This window comes from Rhinolophus ferrumequinum, chromosome 16 (assembly GCF_004115265.2).
Source record: "Rhinolophus ferrumequinum isolate MPI-CBG mRhiFer1 chromosome 16, mRhiFer1_v1.p, whole genome shotgun sequence".
Taxonomy (NCBI): domain Eukaryota; kingdom Metazoa; phylum Chordata; class Mammalia; order Chiroptera; family Rhinolophidae; genus Rhinolophus; species Rhinolophus ferrumequinum.
In genome coordinates this window covers 5,977,141-5,997,509 of record NC_046299.1, presented here as the reverse complement: position 1 = coordinate 5,997,509, position 20,369 = coordinate 5,977,141, and the positions used below count along the sequence as shown (strand labels likewise).

At 39.4% G+C, this 20,369-nt stretch overlaps 1 protein-coding gene across 3 annotated transcripts in view; it reads left to right on the top strand.

Annotated features, from left to right (window-relative positions):
* Positions 1–20,369, top strand: part of ZRANB1 (zinc finger RANBP2-type containing 1) — a 51,622-nt gene that overhangs the window by 14,859 nt on the left and 16,394 nt on the right. The window contains exons 1-2 of one of the 3 annotated variants that reach the window (XM_033131009.1): positions 5,208–5,343; positions 18,781–18,902. The exons of 1 other annotated variant lie outside the window; for it this stretch is intronic. Coding sequence is in view for 1 of the 2 variants with exons in the window: in XM_033131008.1 (XP_032986899.1) it covers positions 4,530–5,343 (814 nt within the window). In the remaining variant the exon portion in view is untranslated. Of the gene's footprint in view, positions 1–4,492; positions 5,344–18,780; positions 18,903–20,369 lie in introns of those variants that run through there. One more of the 3 variants, XM_033131008.1, reaches the window with a different exon arrangement.

Below are 20,369 nucleotides of genomic sequence, written 5' to 3'. Positions count from 1 at the left end.
GTAAGTGCCAGATGTCAGTAGAAATGTGGTTGCGTGGAGTGAACTTGAAGTGATTTGAAAAACTTCATGAGATTTGAACTGAGCCTTAAAGGACGGGTAGGATTCACCAGAGTGTGTCTGTTGTACTTGTGTTTCTCAGGCACAGCCTTTGTGTGCGCAGTGTTGACAGGTGGTGGTACTGCACGAGTCTGGGGTGTTGTGTTGTGTTCGGGGGGGGGGGGGGGGTGTGACGGCAAGGAGCTGAGCGTTTGTGCTGTTGGCTGAGAGCTTCAGAAAGAGCACCTTGTTTGATATTCGGAGAATTATTCTGATAACCACGAGCTGGCTGGATTTAGAAAGGGAAGGCGCTTAGGAGGCGATTACAGGAGCTCTGACCTGAGAAGGGCTGATGGCAGTTGGAATGGGAAGACAGGAAGTGGTCGACAGAGACCACTGAAGAGAATTACGGGGAGAAGGCAGGATTCCAGATGATTTTGAGTTTCTGCTGGGTGCAGGCGTGTCCTCCCTGGGAACTGCAGAAGTCAGGAGAGGAGTTAGTTGTGAGAGGAAGGTCAGAGGTGTAGTGCAGGATGTGATTGTTGGTTGGAGCCCTGAAATGAGGTCCGATTTGTAGATAGAGGGCTCACCTATTGTCAAGCCTCAGGACCTTGCTCGAGACCAGTTAGTCATTTTTTTCTGTTGACTGTCGTGAGGAAGAGAGTGATGTAGAAAGGTGCTGAGGAGAAAAGAGGAAGTGACTGTGCAGGATTTTTGGCTTAAGAGTTAAGTAGTACTTTTTATTTATATAAATATTACAATTCAGGATTAATTACCTTGTAATATTTTAAAAGAACCTGCGAATTCAGTACGCTTGGAATATCCTTTGTTTTAGCCTCATCTGTATTCTCTGAAGATGCTTTTTGAGCATTTGTAAATCACAGATTTATGTAATTAATACTTATATCAATAATTATATAAAAATAAATATTACATTACTATAGACTTATTAATAAAGCTAATACAAAACCTTAAAGACTGCTGTTAATCCTTTCTTTGGGTAACTTTTCATTATTTGAAACTGACAGCTGAGCTTCTCGGAGTTTGTTCCTTAAGGAGTTTGTACTTAAGGATTATTTCACTTCTCCAGTTCTCTTTCATAGGGTTTTAGTAGGTGGTTGGGGGAATTCGTGGTGTAAGTACATTTTTGAGGAATTGACTTCAATATATATGTATGTCTTCTATAGTGTTTAGTAATGCTGTCCAAATACGGTCTCATTAATTCATTAGTAAGCATGACAATATAAAAAATGTTCAGTTACTAGCCTCTCCCTTAATTCATTAATCTATTAATGGATTAATCTATATACCAGCCATTAATCTATATACCCATAATACTTTGCTTTTATTATTGCTTGAACCGGGAAGTATATAATCACAAGCAGTTAGGAATTTAGTCTGGAAAATGGTTGATATACTTGGAGACATTATTCAGTCTGTCTATAGATAGAACTTGATGTACAAATGGCTCCATGGACTGGTCCACAGCATGGAAACGGCTGGTACTGCAGTTGAACCAAGGAATATTTCTTGTAAGAGTAGCACTTCCAGATTATGCAGCTTTTATTGTTGTACCAGTTAATTGAAGTATGATTCATTGGATAGAATTGGAAATTTGTGTTACATGCAAAATTAGACTTGTAAATTAAATTTGCTTGGGCATATGAATATATGTTAAAAGATCCTTAGTAACTTTTTTTCAGTGAGCAATACTAACAGAGCTGGTTACTATTAGAAATAATATCATGCACTTTTATGACATTTGGAAGAAAAATTACAAAGTGTTAATTTCATCTCATAATGCAAAACCACATAGTTGAGGTGTCATCTTTTACTTTCTATTTGCTAATTACCACAGGGATAAAAGGCTCTCTCAGATGGTCCTCTCCAATGAATTTTACCTCTCAGTTGCCAGAAAACAGTGTTCCTACAGTCTCAATTCCCCATAGAATGGATACTGAATACATCATTATCTAATATAATGTACTTACTTTAAAACTCTTGATCTTGGTTTTGGTATTGTTTGCTACCTGAATTTTTGGAAGGGGTAGGCTATTCAGCAGGCATATATGACAGTGATTCTTTATTTTCTATGGCAAACTTTCTTGTTTGTTTTTTGCCAGACATAGACATTTAAGTATGTTATGTTATCACATTAGTTTCATGAAGATTAGCTAAGATAATTAATGTCACAAGGTGTTTAGTTAGCCTGCAAATTAAAAGTAAGACTTATCAAAGCAAGCATGAATTTTTTAATGTAAATATTTTAAATGAAATACTGAAATTACTTATGGTAGCCCTGGATATGTTCATTATGTCACTTGTTCTTGTCATGATAAGTTTTTACTTGATCATTATAATTTCCAATAGAATGAACAAGTAACTCATTTTATCCCTGAGAAACTAAAGGAAGAAACTGCCTAATGAACATGAAAACTGCCATTAAATCTTGATTGTTCATTTTGGGGAAGCTTATATGATTATATTTCCCTGATCTTGTCACATTGTGAGTAATTAGTGTGCACAAACTAAATTTAAAAATCTAACAAGATAAATTAGCTGGGCTAGAAAAAAATACAGTTGCTGAAAGAGAAAATGACTTCAAAGCTAAATATAAGCATCATATAATATATATATATATATATATATAACTTTTTTTTTTTTTACTTACTTGGTTGATACCATTTTTCCCTTCGGTAATAACAAGCAATACAGGTGGGAATTGACTTAGCACTACCAAGTTAATATTAATGTCCTTATTAGTGCACATACACACATTTAAGTTTTTATAGAAAAATGTCTTTCCCATGTCTAATTTCACTGACCAGCCCAATCGGCTAATTTTATTGCCTTGTTCAATTAAAATTCTAAATAAAGCAGTTCATTATTGAAAGAAATGAGTAGGATAAAATAGAGAATGGATTAAAATAAAGCCTTTTTAAAAAAACTTTTGGATAAAGTAGCAGGCTTCAAGTGAAATTCAGTTTTGGTCTCCTTTACAGGAATAGCTATTCACAGTCAGGCAGAACCACTTATCACGTTTTGTAGTATCTTCTGAGGAAGTCAGAATCGGAGCCAGCATGAAAACTGAATCTTGTCTTTAGTTTGATTTATAAACCCTGCTTTTTATTCTAGCCGTGTGCAAGGTCAAGGTTATAGCATGGGAACTAAAATCTTAGCAAGTGTGATTTTTATTTTCGCTATTAAATAGTAGCCTTTCTTATAGTGAATTTGTCCTTTTAACAGAGTTCACACTATAAATGGGGTGAGGCCTTGGCAAACCAGGGACATAGTAATATAGTCACAAAGTGAAAGATTGAGCTTTCAGGTTCAGGAGAAAATCCCTGAGAAATAGAGAGAAGAGCTTCAGTTACTCTACGTAGAATTTGTTTCCCTTTTCTGCTTTAAAAATAAGTGGCAGGATGACATTAATTTAGTTGTCTAAATTCAAACCATTAAAAAAAGTATTAACTTTTCCTTGTAAGTTGCTTCATTTATAAGTTGTCATTAAATAATAAAGTCTTCGTTACAGTGTAGTGTTCGTAAGCCCAGTGTAGAATCCTAGGAAACTTTTAAATAGTGAATATATTTTTAATATTAATTGAATTTTGAGTATATTTTAAATATTGAATATTTTGAGTATAAATATTCAAAATTATATTGGAGTGATATACTAGTAGTTAACTCGTTGAGACGATTTTATTGTTCCAGGTATAGGTGATTTGTAATTTTTATTTTATGCGTTTCAGAAAGAACTAGATTTTGAGGGTATGGGCTATCAAGGACTTTTATCTGTTTCAGTGTTACTTTGTTAATTATAAGGATCACTCGTAACATTTTTTCTTTCTACCTATGGTTGTTAAGAGCAGAGGGTAATTAGCATGTTTAAGTTGCCTTTCTCCTGTAGCCAGAATGGTAGAATTGAATTTGATCTTTTGAATTCTTTAGTAAATGAAACATGGTACTATACTTAGACTGCATACTAATCTATGTTCATAATTTGAGAATGGTTATGTGCTTAAGATATTTGGTTTGCATTCTTCTCCTTCCCTTTAAGTCTTTTAACTGTTGGTTCCTTTTCTATAAATTTCTATAAAAGGAACTGTTGGTTCCTTTTCTGTAATGACCTGGCTGAAATGAAACATTGCTATTAGTGGCTTCCAGTTTTAACCTCCTTCCGTCTTACAGCAAACCTCCTTCTGTCTTCTGCCAATCCCTTCATTCAGAAAATACAATTCCATTAAATGCCGAGATCTAAGGTTTTTCGTTGGGAATTTATCACCCATGTTTATGGAAATCAAAAAAGAAAATAAGGATAGTTCTATATGAAATCTGATATGCATCTTTTGAAAAATTTATATTTAGTAAGTTGAAGGGTACTTTTATTTGGGGGGCATATTTTCAGAGTAGGATTATGTAGTTACTGTTTTAATAACCATGTCCTAATTATTTATAGCCTCCTGCCTGACATAACTCACTTCAAGAAGTGCACAATGTCAGAACGTGGAATTAAGTGGGCATGTGAATACTGTACGTATGAAAACTGGCCATCTGCAATCAAGTGTACTATGTGTCGCGCCCAAAGGCCCAGTGGAACGATTATTACAGAAGATCCGTTTAAAAGCGGGTCTAGTGATGTTGGTAGAGATTGGGATCCTTCCAGCACCGAAGGAGGAAGTAGTCCGTTGATATGTCCCGACTCGAGTGCAAGGCCCAGGGTCAAGTCTTCGTACAGCATGGAAAATGCAAATAAGTGGTCGTGCCACATGTGCACGTACTTGAACTGGCCAAGAGCAATCAGATGTACCCAGTGCTTATCCCAGCGGAGGACCAGGAGTCCCACCGAATCTCCCCAGTCCTCAGGGTCTGGCTCAAGACCAGTGGCTTTTTCTGTTGATCCTTGCGAGGAATACAATGATAGAAATAAACTGAACACGAGGACCCAGCATTGGACTTGTTCTGTTTGCACGTACGAAAACTGGGCCAAGGCTAAAAAATGTGTTGTTTGCGATCATCCCAGACCTAATAATATTGAAGCAATAGAGTTGGCAGAAACTGAAGAGGCTTCTTCAATAATAAATGAGCAAGACAGAGCTCGATGGAGGGGAGGCTGCAGCAGTGGTAACAGCCAAAGAAGGTCGCCTCCTACTACGAAACGAGACTCGGACGTGAAAATGGATTTTCAGAGGATTGAATTGGCTGGTGCTGTTGGCAGCAAGGAGGAACTTGAAGTGGACTTTAAAAAAGTAAAGCAGATTAAAAACAGGATGAAAAAGACCGATTGGCTCTTCCTCAATGCTTGTGTGGGTAAGTGTCTGCACTTTTTGAATGGGATGGTGAAAGATATTAAAAATGACTGAAAGATACAAGCAGGGTCAGTATTACTCAGCCTTTAGTTCACTCAGCTACACTCAGTACGTCTGCGTAAAATCCGTGTTTGTGATCTTGTTACAGCTTTGTCTGTTTCACTGTGTGCGTGTCTCTCCATTATTAGAGAGAAAAAGTTTAAGTTAAAGCCGAGCTTTTCCATGGTAAACTATGTACCTGGAGTTGAAAACTGCTACTCTATTTACTGTAACAAGATGTGACTGAGGAACACAGCTGCTGCTTCAGGGTGTTTGTAAACACTGTAAGCATCTTGTGATGATAGAAGCTTTAGTCAGATGTTAAAAATATCACAAAAATGTGTGACTCCAAGAAGTCGAACAAACATAGTATTGACCTTGAAAATACTGATGTTAATTTAACATGAACGTCATTTAGTAAATACTTGGAAACTTTATGAAACCTGTTTCACAAGGCCACTGATTTCTTAGGTCCAATTACGATTTGTGTGTTTTGCGGTTTTACTGCCCTGAGGACGTTCTGGATATGGGTCCCAGTTACTGGCTCAGAGCTGTTAAAGGGCAGAGACAGGTTGTGAGAGCAGGCCTTCTTCAGTCCTTGACCTTATGAGTTAGTTATTTGTGGTGTAAGTCAGACGCAGTTACCGGACTCGTCCGTGTTTTCTTCTTCCTTTGGTTTTTGAATAGGTGAGCTATTGGAATTTGATGATTTAAATTATTTGGACGGGGTGCTGCTTACGTGGACATTGAGTTTTGTAAAGGAAATTTTGAGTGACTACTAAAGTTAAATGTCATGCGGAACAGTAGCTAAGCCTTAAACATGGCTTAGCTGTATCTATATTTTTTCCCATTTCTTTTGTTTATCCCCCTGCATTCAGCCGCAAGAGTATGGAAGACATAACTATGTGAACATCAGGTCCTAAGAGGAGATTTCAGGAAATCTAAGTTTTTTATTTTCGTTTTTGTCTTGGCAAAAAGGTCTTAGTTTGCTCTAAGCGGCAAACTCGGTCGGCACTTGGTGTCTGTCCTGAAAACACGCTGGGCCGTCTTCTCCCGCCTGGGTTGTCCCATTTCATCTCATTTGTTTTTCCTCCCCAAATTGGGGTGACACTTATCATGTTGATTGCCTTTTTTCTTTTTATAAGGACATAGGAAAGGGTTTTATTATTTTTTTAATTGAGGTCACATTCATGTAACAGAATTCATCATTTTGAAAGTGAACAATTCGGTGGTATTTAGTGCATTCACAGTGTTGTGACCACCTTTATCTAGTTCTGAAATATTTTCATCACCCCAAAGGAAACCCTGGACCCCTTAATCAGTTACTCCCCGTCCCCTTCTCCTCCTCCTCTCTGATAACCGACAGTCTGCTTTCTGCTTCTGTGGATTTACCTGTTCTGGATATTCCATATAAATGGAATCTTACATTATGTGACCTTTTGTATTTAGGCGTGATTGTCTTTCAGTGAGCTGTATGCCTTTTGGAACACTCTTAAAATCATTTTTGCAGGCAGTAGTGTACTATGCATACGTTTACTTCAGGGCGTGGTGGTACAGTACACGGAAGTTTCTAAATGGAAGCGAACTACACCGCACTAATTCTTAACCTCTTTTGGGGGGTCATAGCATCTTTTAGGAATCAGAGGTTCTTCAAGTTAGTGGATCTCAGGATAAGAACTCCTCTCCTCGAAACACACGAGTTAGACCAGTCAATAACTTTGTCTTGGTGGCTGCTCTTTCTTGTCCTTGCCTGCTCTCTTCTTCGTGCTTGCCACCTTTTCTTTCTTCCCACCTATCCCTACTTCTTTTGAACAGCCGTCCTTGTACCTCTTCGAATTCTAATAGCTGTGAGTTCATTTTAAAAGTGGAACAAAAACTCCTACCAGCAGGACCAATGTTGGATTTGGTCATTTCATTTACAAAAGAATTTCTTTGTCATTAAGTCCCGATGCCCACCCACTCCAGAGTTTCTAGGTTCTTAGAGCCAAAGGTGGTTTGCATTTGGTTCTTGGTTTTGTGGATTCTATCTTTCCCATCAACAAATATTTTTTACTGTTCACTACACGATATGGTTCTGAACAGTTAGTTGTGTGAGAGGTTATGGCCCTGTCTTTATTAAGTAATCATGTCTTCCTGTCTGAAATATGTTAAAAACTTTTTTTTAACTTATTTGCATTGCGTTGGGTTAATTAACAGAAGCCCACATGTACTGAAAATTAATCTTTCCTTTTCTTCCTGTCTTATGTTCTCCAGATTTCATTAGATATGTTATGGCTTGCTGATTGATGTTAGGCGTTTAAAAAAATCATCTCAGCACTCTCTTTGGCAGCACATAAAAAAAAATATCCAAAATATGTACACTAAGTATAAAATCTATGCTGAGTGTCAAACGTAGATGCTAAGTATCAAATGTGAGACTTTCCCATTTGAAATTGGAAGGAAGCTCACCCTCAGGCCAGCTTTGTAGCTGGTACAGTAGGAGTGAGGGAAACTCGGTGATGGAGAAGGCAGCAGTGAGCGGAATCCCAGTATCGAGCAGGGATCTTGAACGTGACTGCTGGGTGTCAGTTTTCCCTAAGTCATATTATCTTAGGTGGTGAGAGGACATTGGGGACAGCAGTGCCAAAACCTGCCTTCAGCAAAAGTGGGATCTGGGGGTGGGAGCCGGGACGGTAAGGGCAGAGGTGGAATTTAAATGTACAGTTGTCTCTGGAATGTCTGCAGTGTGGTGCCAGGTATTTTCTGGGAGGTCATGGCAGTGCTGATGACAACCTGGATAGATAATAACATCCCTAGAGAGTAGGATAGCACGACCTAACTCTCCGTTTTCGTTCTGCTATTGTAGTGAGTCAGTTGCCCTTTAAGAGAATATATTTAAATTTGTGACCCAGGTTGATCCCTTGAAAAGACACAGGGTCAGATAAGAATCCCAGATTAAATCTGTGTGAAAACTTCTTGTATTTCTGAACCTTCGACTCCTGTACTCAGCTGCCTACGCAGCATCAGCCCTTGAATATCTAATACAGATGCTCCTCAACTTAATAATGGGGGTTCTGTCCTGATGAAACCCCAGTAAGTCGAAATGCATTGAATACTCCTAACCTGCGGAAGCTCGTAGTCTAGCCTGCCTTCAGCAGGCTCAGAACACTGACCTGGGCCTGTGGCTGGGCAGGTGTCTTGTTCATCTCAACAGTCATTGCCTTCCTCCTCTTCTCATTAGAGGCAGGAGACACAGGTGGGCATTTTTGTAGACATGCTGGGATGCGAAAAAACACAAAATCCCCCAAATGCTGGCAACCCAGTACACAGACTGTAGTATGCGTTGTGATCGCTCGGCTGACTGGGCATGCGTGCAGCTCACGGCCGCTGGCCAGCATCATGAGAGAGCATCATACCGCATGTCACCAGCTCGGAAAGATCCAAGTTCAGAATTCCATGGATGGTTTCTACTGTGCATATCACGTTCACACCATCGTAAGGTGTGATCCATCCAAAAATCGTAAGTCGACCCATCACGAGTCAGGGACTGTCTGTAATACTCACTCACTTCAAAGTCAGTGAGGCTAAAACTGAACTGGTTTCTCCCTCAAATCTGTTGATTCTCTCTCAATCTCCCCATCTCAGTTGATGGCGAGTTCGGTCCATTTGCTGTGCAAGCCTAGGTCATCCTTGATTTTCCTCTTTTCTCTTATACCACATTCCTTTTTGTCAGAAAATATCATTGGCTCTGCCTTCCAGATAGGTCCAGAATCTGACTGCTTTTCATCACTCTCTCTGGTGCAAACCATAACCTTCTCTTTGTCTTTGACTTTGGCTTCCTTTACAGTCTATTCTCTCCATGGGGGCTGCTCTTTGCAAACTCTGCTCAGAAGCTTCCAGTGAGTCCCTGTGTCCCTCAGAGTAAAAGGCCAAGTCCCGGGGCCTTGTGTGCTCTCTGCCCTGCACCCCTTTCCTCATATACAATGTTTCCTTCTGACCTGGTCTGTTGCTCAACCTACTCTCTCACTCCAGTCACTCTGGCCGCCTTTCTGTTGCCTGAATATGCTTCAGGCCTTTGTACTTGTCTCTTCCTCTGCCTGGATAGCTCTTTCTCCAGGTGGGAGGGTTACGGAGCTAACTGAGTTCCTTTAGCTCTTTCCTCAAATGTTGCCTTCTTGGTGAGACCCTCCTGACTGCTGTTTCTAGAATTTCAGCCTTGTCCCATACCTCCTTCCCCCAGCTTTAATTTTTTTCACAGTACTTGTCACCTTCTAATAATATACTTAGTCACATTGTTAAGCTTCATGAGGGCCAGGAATTTTTGTCTGTTCACAGCTGTATCCTATTACATAAAATAGTGCCTGGTAAACAGCAGACATTCAAATATTTTCTAAATCAATCAGCAAATCAATCTTTGTGGAAATTGGGATCTGGTCATATAGCCCTTCATTCTGCTGCTCTCCTGAATTTCTGGATTCTTTACTGTCTTCCTAGCTTTCCGTTGTCTTCTTCCCCTGGCAGACTACCTGAGGCTCAACCCAGTGGGAGCCATCTCCACTTCTCCTTGTCAGGGGAAGACAGAGCAAATAGGTAAGACAGGGTCTTATGGGAAAGAATAGAGGGGCCTCAGTGTTTCACCAGGCTGTCTGCAGACATGACAAGTCTGAAGTCAGGTTTGTTTACCTTTAATTTCTCCATCTTCCTACCTTCACTGGTGAATCTTTGATAATTTGATGAATATTTAATAATACGATGTAAAGAAAAAAGTCATTCTGTGTGTTTACTATACTTAACGTCCTAGATCAAATAAAATTTTTACTTGAAAAGTTTTTATTCAATTGTCATTGGACCTATTGCTTCCTATTTGGCATTTTGTCTCATGTCTTAAACAACAGCTGCATGTTTCTTGCATTGGCTTGTCCAGTGACCCTGCTGAGGAAGACGGGAGGGGTTTGAGGGCGGGTGTGGGTGTAGAGGCTGTAGGGGAGGAAGGATCAGGCTTGTGTAACATGTGCACGTTGAAACTGGAATTTAAAAACTTAGTTCATTTTGTGAATTTATTTTTCAGTTGCAGCTGACATGCAGTATTATGTTAGTTTCAGGTGTACAACACAGTGGTTAGACATCTGTCTCCCTTACGAAGGGATCACCCCGTGAAACCAGAATTTTTATGCTGAACTGTCAGTTGCCCCGTGACTGGGAAATTCAGAAAAATGTAACTGTCACCAGTTTCTAGAGGGCGTTAGTTAGAGTCGTCATTCTGTTATGAGAGAAATTGAGGCACAGAGAGGCTGAGTGACTCGCTTGATGTCATGTGGCCACGTTGTTGTCTTTTCCTGGACCAAGATGGTGGACGTGTGTGTAAGGATAGCCCCACTTCTGTGTGTCTCTTGTAGTCTTAGACTACACTCCCAGTGCTCTTGGACTCCAGGTGTGTGTGTGGGGGGCGGGGTGGGCGGAAGGGGCACTGTCCTACACCACGCAGTTCTCATTCTCCAGACACCAGCTGGGTATCCCACAGTCTAACTCAGTCGTGACACTCCCTGGAGAGCCCCGGGTCCCACAGGTTAAGGGCTCGGTTCCACAGCACCGCCCTTGCCCCCACTTCAGGTGCCAAGCGAAAGTCCATGCTTCTCTGATCTACTAGCTGTAAATCGTAGGTTCCCATAACCCCCTCCTTGAGTTCAATTAATTTGCTAGAATGGCTCCCAGAACTCAGGAACACGTTTCACGTACTAGATTACTGGTTTATTATGAAAGCATCTAACTTAAGAACAGCCACAGGGCAAGGGAAGGGGCATGGAGTTTTCTATGCCCTGTCTTGGCTGCCACTCTCCCAGCACCTCCACGTGTTCACCAGCCCGGAAGCTCGCGGAAGTTCTCCAAACCTTGTACTTGACACATTTTTATGGAGGTTCAGTGACTCAGCTGTGATTAAGTCACTGGCCATTGATTGGTTTGATCTGTAGCCCCTCTCCCCGCCCAGGAGTTAGGGATGGAACTGAAAGTTTCAGCCCTCTGATCACAGGGTGGGTTCCCCTGGCAACCAGCCCCCATCTTTAGGGGCTTGCCACATGTCACCTCGTTGACATAAATTGAGAAGTGGTTGAAAGGGGCCTGTTATATGAATAGCAAAAGACACCCATTTCACCTTTATTTGGAGCCATCTCGGGAACTGGGAACAAAAAACTGTATTCTAACAAAAGACGTCCTTATGGCTCTTGTAGGAAATTTAAGGGTTTTAGGAGATACGTGCATGAAGACCAAATATATATATTTCTTACCATAAATCACACTATTATAGTGGTTCTTTCCTGCTCGATATGGTTGAAAGAAGTACTGTTACTAGAACTTTTATTAATGTTTATATTGTGAATATTAATATTTTCAGTCCTGCCTTTTTTCCAAGTCAGCTAGGTAATTGTGCCTATATGAAGTTGATTGTTGTGTCCCAAAGTAATCTGTCACTTATAACTATGTCGCAGCATTCCATGGTTAGGCCACATTATTTGAACTTGATTTTTAATCTGGCATTTCTGTAGTATTTGGTCTGTAGTAATTGTCTAAGACCCAAGACCTTTTTCTCTGGGCTCTGTCTTCATTCATATGTAAAGCAACATATGTATTTGGTCTGTTTGCTCCTGTTTGTCTATTTTCAAGTTGGTACACCACAGCTGTTAGACAATCAGTTTTCCATGTTTAGATTTTTTCCTGCCCTATGGAATTGCTTTGCGGTAATCATCACTTCTGAGTTGGTAGTACAGTAGCAGATCTGTGTTCTAATATTTAATTGTTGGAGGTCATCTTTGGGAATTTAGGGAGGAAGCTAATGAAATTGTTCACTGTTCTGATAGATTTAAGTTGTGGTTAATTTTTAAGTGCTGGATTTATTCCAGGATGCTAACGGGCCATTTTGTTTGATTAAGAACTTGATTTTATATTGACACCAGACTGAGTGTTCTGATACGCTTCTGATTTCATGCCCTTTTTTCCTTCATATGTTGCTTTACATATGAATGAAGGCGGAGCCCAGAGAGAAAGGTCTTGGGTCTTAGACAATTAAAACCATGAGATTTTTAAATAACATTTTAAAAACAAAAATGGTTGGAGTTAAAATATTCTACTAAAAGCTTTTAATAGAATCCAAAATCTCTGCAGACTCCCTGCAGCAAGTCTTTGGAGCGTTGCATCCTTAAAAGGAAAGCAGAGTGCTAGAATGCCAGCAGTGCCTTTTGGATGTCCCGGGTAACTGTGGTCCTGTTTGGTGGGATGTGTGTGTGTGTGCAGCTATAAAAACTCTGGTGTCTTTGCACTCCATACACCTTCTTGCTTGTGGCTCTCCTTCCTGTCCAAGGTAGTTATTACAGGTAATAGAATTATTTTTAGCACTGTGAATGGACTATCCAGATAGTTTTTGGTTTCTAAGGATTTCTTCTTGTGATTTTGGAACTTGATATATAAAGTAACATTTTATGTGATGATTTTTAAATGAATTGTGATAATTCTCAGCAATATCAAAGACTCTGATGTAGGGAATGCACTCACATTTTCTTTCCCCTAGTCAGTTCAGTCTGGCTTTTGAAAGTGCTTCCTGACACCTGGGATAAAATAGAAGCTTCCAGGAAGGAATGTGTTGGCAAATGGATGGCAATGGCAGAAATGGAATCCTAGCAGTGTTCTTGTGGTTGCCTTTCGTCTGTCGGAGACGTCATGCCTGGCTTTTAGAAATAAGTGATGGATCACACAGGCCTGCTGACTAATAATGTGCCTCCTGATGCTGAGAAAGGAAATCTGCCTGGTGATTCTGATGATGTGATACTAACAGCTGAGTGTGTATCATTGATTTAGTAAAGGCGTTCATTTTTTAAAAGCACTGTATTAAATGAACACATTGAATTATGAAATCCAAATGTATGGTTTAAACATAAAAAGATGTTTAGACTCCAGAGGACTTTACTGTTTACCAGAAAATAACTGATTTTAAACATTTATTAAACTATGCATATGACTCAAAAATCAAGCACTATAGATAGAAGAGTTCATAAAGAAAAGCAGTATTTTTTTTTCTTTTCTCTACCTCCAGTCCTATGCAGAGGCAACCACTTTTTTCTCCATCCGTTTATTCTGAGAAATTTCAAAGCCTGTAGAAAAGTTACAAGTATAATACATCAAACACTACATGCCTTTGAGCTGGATTTTACATTAATTGTTAGTACTTTGTCACATGTGCTTGCTCCCTCTCTCTGGCTGTTTGTCTCTGTCTTTCTGTGTAAGTTTTTCCTGAACCATTTGAGAGTTAGCTGCAGATGTCATGACGTTTTGCCTCTAAGTACTGCAGCAGTGTATGTTGTAAAGACAGAGATTTTCTCTGTGTAAGCATACTATATGATTATCCAGAAAAATTTAATATTCGAAGTCCATATTCATTTTCACCAATAGTTTCGCTAATACCGTGTTTCCCCGAAAACAAGACCTAGCCAGACCGTCAGCTCTAATGCATCTTTTGGAGCAAAAATTAATATAAGACACGGTCTTATTTTACTATAGGACTGGGTACAATATAATATAATATAATATAATATAATATAATATAATATAATATAATATAATATAATATAATATAATAAATATAATATACCAGGTCTTCTGTTAATTTTTGCTCCAACAGGTGCATTAGAGCTGATGGTCCAGCTGGGTCTTGTTTTCGGGGAAACACGGTAGCTATTGTCCAACCCCATTCAATCAGGATTATACGGTACCTGTTATGTAGCAGTTTTATCTCTTTAGTCTCCTCTGATCTAAACAGTGCCTCAGGTGGTTCTTTTGTTTTTAATTTACTCTTTGATGACATTAATATTTTCAGAGTCCCGGCCATCTGTTTTACAGAATGGTCCTTAATTTGGATACGATTACATAAAATCGAAACATCTTTTTATGGGGAGAGGAATACTACATAGGTGATATTTAAACAGTATTTCTAATATTTCTGAATAATGTCCTTGTATCTTTTTTAAAAATTTAATTGTGGTAAAGTATACGTAACAGAATTTGCCATCTTAACCATTTTTAAGTGCATGGAGCAGTGGTATTAAGTATATTCACAGTGTCGTGCTACTGTCACCACCACTCATCTGCAGAACTTTTTCCTCTGGCAAAACTGAAACTCTGTATCCATGGACACTAACTCCCCATTCCCCCTTCCCTAGCCTCTGGCAGCCCCCATTCTATATGACTCAGGGTACCTCGTGTAAGTGGAATCATACAGTATTTGTCCTTTTGTGACATTTAGTGTCATGTCTTCCCGGTTCATCCATAGTGCAGGGTGTGTCAGAATTCCCTTTTGAAGACTGAATAACATTCCATTGTATGTAAGAGGGAGCAGAGTTTCCCACCTCAGAATATGCCTTTTTTAGGATATTGATTATTTTAAGCTGGTTATTTTTAATAAACAAAAGACTCAGAAAGAACCTTTGATCTTCCCCTGACGGCCTAAAAGAATCTAGATAGAGGGCCTGCTCTAGGAAGGGATCTGTCCTCATGTGACTAGTTTACTCTGAACGAGGCTGTGATAGAGAGGGAGGAGCCGAGCAAGGCCCTTTGGATGAAGTCCTCTGTGTTGAATTTTAAAAGATGTCCCAGCAAACATTTGTTTACCAAATATTTGGTTTTCCATCTCCATGTAAATTGCCTCCCCCACTTTGCAGTCCCAAACCACAACCCCCATTCTCCTTAGCTTAAGGTGGCTGTACCTGCCTGAGTTGTCCTCCCCTCCCATATTCTTACAGAGCTGCTCCTGCATGTACACACGGAATTACATCCGGTTATTTTCTCCTCTTAGTCTGCCTTGTGTCAATTTGATTATTAGACCAGCCAGAAGAACTAAGAGGGAAGACAGGAAAATTTCCCCTCCCCTACATAAGTATGCACCACATTTTGTTTATCCATTCATCTGTTGATGGACATAGCATGATTTCTTATTTAGTCAAATTTAAACATTATGTGCTGGCTTCCTGTAAGAATGTATGAAAGTTTAGTTCATTTTTAAATAATAAAAGCAGAGCATTCTCATTGTAAAATATTTCAGAGATAAGAAAAGCTAAGAAAAAATAAAACTAGTTTATAGTGTTCTGTCTAGAGGAAATGCCATCTTGGTGTATTTTCAGTTTTTTCATATTTTTATGTAACTGAAATTGTACATTTTTTTGTTGAACTTTACATTTTGAATTAAAATGTTTTCATGTTTTGAAAATGAATGTGTAGTATGACATTGAGTTGCTATACTTTAAGTTAACCTATCTGTTGTTAGCCTTTTGGGTTACTTGAAAGTGTTTCATTCTGATAGTGTATTGATGACCAAAATTGTCAGCATTTCTAACGATTTTCTTAGCTTTCCAGAAATGGGATTATAAGGTTAAAGGGTATAAATGTGTGACAGGTCCCTTATGCATATTGGTAAATGGTTGTCTGAAGGCCTGTCCCGGCATCACTATAAGCGAGTACTTGGGGCTTTGTCTCGCTGGTGTTTGTGTTCAAGGGCGGTGTGCGTTCTCATTTCATCAGTCATTTGTGTTTGTTTCTGTGAATTGTTGATTCGTCTCCATTTCTGTGTGTGATTTTTATCAAGTTACATGAAGTGTACATAAACATAACTAACACCTGTGTTAAAAATATGTACTAGTTACGCTTGTTGGACATTTTCTTTCCCTTTTTGAAGAGAGCCATACTAATAACATTTTATTTTTATTGTCTTACAGTTTTTTGGATTGTACTAAGGATCAAATTATTTTTCTAAAAAAATTAATATGATTTATTAAACAAATTCTTTCCCCATTTATTTGGGTGGTTCTATTATATACAAAATGATTTTTCATCATTTGTTTTGAGGCTCTTATTTATTTATTTTTTTAACATCAGTATCACACTTTTAAAATATACCACTCAGCTTATTTGGATACTTGTGGGGTCAGGAGTTTACTGAAGCTGTGGGACCTTCTCTTACAGCAGCGAGTTATAGGGACTTCCTTGTTTTGTGCTTTAACAATTTACTTTATTAGATATTTGAAAAGCAAGGCATATGTCCCTTCTGCTCCACCCTCCCAGTGCTTTTCAGAATTCTTTGCTTTTGCCTTTTCCTTGTTTGTTCGTTTGTCCATCCATTTATACTGTATTCAGCTATTCATTGATTGTGCTCCCAAGCACTGTGAAGAGGGGTTTCAGGAAAAAGTGACATCTAAGCCAAACCCTTAGAGAGGAGGGAAAAGTGTTTGTGTCTGAGGGAATTCTTGTGTTAAGATCCCAGAGTGCAGAGAACACAGCCTGTCCAATACACTGCAAGGAGTCAGCAGGGTTGGAGTGTAGAATGGGAGCTGACAGACAGCTGCAGGGGACCGCTAGACCTTCGCTGGCCTGTCACTATGGGTAGGGAGCCTGCCGTTCACCATGAGGGCGGTGGAAACCTTTGGAAGGAGACTGCCTCAGTCAGATTTGTGGTTTAGGACGATCACTCTGGAGACTGGTTTGGGAGGGGGCAGCAGTGAAAGCAAGCCGACCCTCTGGGAGGAAATGACAGCAATCCTTGTGAGAGAGTCCAGTCTTGACCTGGGGAGGCGATGGAGATGGGGTGAAGGGGGTGGATATGAGAGAGACTTCAAAGGTAGGACCGACACGACTTGGAAGAATTGGTGTTGGGGGTAGGGGGAGGCATTAAGGAGGAGATCCAGGTTTTTGGGGGGCACTCGGGTTGGATAGCAGTATCGTTTTCCCAACATAGGCCATGAAGGTCAGTTGTTAGACGTGTGGGCCTGAAACATTTTGGGGAAAAACTACCACTCAGCTTATTTGGATACTTGTAGGGCCCTGAGTTTACTGAAGTTGTGGGACTTCCTCTCACAATGGAAATTATAGGGACTTTCTTGTTTTGTGCTTATACCTGGGGACCTCAAGTCAAGATGGACTAAGTAACTTTAAAACATCTCTTTGGATTTGATGCTTCTCCGTCTTAGTTCTATCAGAGCATTTTGAGAGGTTTTCCTTTTATCCACCCGACCGCCCCCCACCACCCAGTTTTAAAAAATGTTCATTTACCCTCTAGTTTTCTTACTTGGAAAAGAGACTGGGCTAGACTATTATTCCTCCAGGACTACTTAAAAATTATAATTCTAAACATCTAAAGTTGGGTTTTAGGATTGAAACCAGGATAACTTGTTTTCCTGAGCCAGGATAACTTGGAATTGTAGCAGAAGAAATTTTTATGAGGTCAGAAAAACTTTTGGGACTTGGTTTCAGGGGTGAATGTGGTTTTGGCATATGTGTATGTGTGTGTGTGTATATATATATATATATATATATATATAATATATACATATATATATACACATATATATTATACAACTAAAACCCTAGGTTTTTAAGAACCATAATATCCCCCTCAGTTGACTCCTGGTGATATTTTAAGTGACCTTTGTAACTTTGAGCTCCATTCATCTCCTTTAACCCGTTAACATTGGTCCTCATCTCTGATCACCTTTCCAAAGACGACTTGGTGACGTGCTCCTGTAAATGCTTGCATCGTGCTTTCCCTAGCAATTCTTCCTGCGTGGGAAGATCTTTCTTATGAAGGTACCTGTCAATTCAGACATTCTTTCCATGACTTTGGAATTTGTATTTCCACAGCAGTTGGGTTGTTAAGAGTCTGATCAAAGATGAAAGGAGGTAAGATTTCCAAAGTATAAGCTCTATTTGGCACAGTTTGTCATGATCAATAATAGGAGGACTTAATTAGAGACTATTTTGACTTCCCTGTCATTGAATCTTATTTTTCTGTAGAGCATGTTTTTCATAATGGAGTGAATTTATCGAATGAATTACATAGGAGCTCATCTTGGTACAGTATAGATTAGATTACATTTAAGGATTTATTTCCAATTGGGATTTCCATCTTTCTTGGCTTTTTGTAAAGGTCATTGCTCTACAGTACTCGTCTAGGAATAGAAATGGTAGATTTTTAACTTGTTGTCATTGGTTATTACGTGAAAAACCCATCTAACAGTGATTTGTCTGGTCTGCCTGCTCAAGCTAGTTTTGAGATTGCCATGGAGCTTATGTCTCCTTGAAGCTACACTTAAAAATACTGAGTCATTTTATTTAAAAAGCAGCTCATGGTTGAGTTTTGAAAGAGATTGCTGTGAATACCTGAAGCAAGTTTGTGATTAAACTGTAGCCAGATGGCTAGGAGTGTAAAGAAAAGGGATTCTTGGGTGGTAGAGCTGCCTTTTAATCTGCAAGACCAGTTAAATGAATGAAACTCTGGGTAGAGGGAGAAACTGCCCAGATGTTGTAGCCAGCCACAGCTGCGTCTTTCTGCTGACCACGGGAACGGCATTCTGAACATTACCACTTAAAACTAACTTTTCTCTTTAAGGGCTCCTGAAATTGTGCCAGCTGCCTCCAAGTCCACCCTCACCCCACAGCATAAAGCATGCTGTGATGTCACAGCTACCATAGAACTCCAGGGTAGTGTTGAGCTGGCCCAGGTGGGCTCAGGTAAGTCCTGGCTTTTTTTTTACCATTTGGCATTCTTTTCAAAGTTAGTTACCATTATGATTTTATGTCATAAAAGAAAAATAAGGCAAAACTTTGAAAACTGTGCCATATATGGGGGAAAAAATAAGTCTGTTTTCTAAACATCTTTAAGCCAGCTCCATATTCTAACCAACGGAGTTCCATAGTAGCTGTGAAGTCCCCAGTGTGATGTGACCTGTGGCTTCCAAATAGGTTAAATTCTACTTCTGGCCCAGCTTACGAAACAGTATATATGTACTTTTTTTTTTTAATACGAGTTTGTAATTTGTAATATATAATATAGTAGCTTTCACTTATTCTTAGGCGTTCATGTTTTTAAAAGCATATTAATACTTTATCTGTAATGAATGCACCACTGGTTAGCTAGTTGTGTATTTCAGTCAGTCAGTTTTGAATGTGTGATGACACTTCAGGTTAGTTTTATAAAGTTAACCATCTCAGCGCCTTCAGCTGTCCTCTGACTCGCCTCCATAGCGTGAATGAGGGAGGAATGGATCGTGTAATAGACATTTGTTAGGAGAAAGATGCTTCTGTTACTCTTAGGCATTGGGAGAAGCCAGTGACCTGGAAAGCACGTGTACATCGATCGCCTCTTTCTCCTCTGCTGGAACTTGGCTGTATTTTCCTGGTCTGTCATACTGAGATTTTACCACTTACTTTTATTTGCTGCCATTTGTTGCCCACCAACTTTTCTACCTGCTTCTTACTTTCCTTTTATTTCCTAATCTTAAAAGGTGGTAAAAATGCAATGTTATGTGAAGAACTCAAAGGTATTTTTTCAGTTGGTTTGCATATAATCTGATGTTTTTCCCCCCTAAGTACAAAACATGTGGTCACTAAAACTTGAAATTATCTGAGTATGGGCCAAATCCTTTTACACATCGTGTGTGCAACAGAAATCCTTCTATCAAGAAACTGTCTAAATGTTAATCAGTAGCTCTCCTTGAACAATATGTAATAAGGATATACCAAAAATTTGGACAGTTCAGTGATAATTCTCATAAAATTTGATTTGTAATAAGTTCACTCATCTTTGTAGCTGAAAACTCACCAGTAACTGAAACTGTGAGCTCTTGATTATGGTCAGTGAAAAGAATGGAATTATTTATTCCCCAGACATTAGGTAGTAAAATACTTTTCTTTTAAATATTACTTTGTGCCTGTACTTAAATTTGTGTCTTTCGTGTTCTGGAGAGTTTGGAGAATTTCATGCTGTGAAGGCTAGAGAACAGAGTCTCTATACCGTTCACCTTCATTAGCTGCCCTCCTGTATTTTCTCCGTACTCGGAAGTGGGCAGCAGACCCTGACTGCAGTTTAATGCAGAGCATGGGGTCGGGGTGTGTGTGGGGTTAATTCAGTGACTTTGGTGTTTAGGATCAGGCCAGATAGAAGTTCTGTGTGTGTGCGCGTGTGTGGATCAGCTTTAC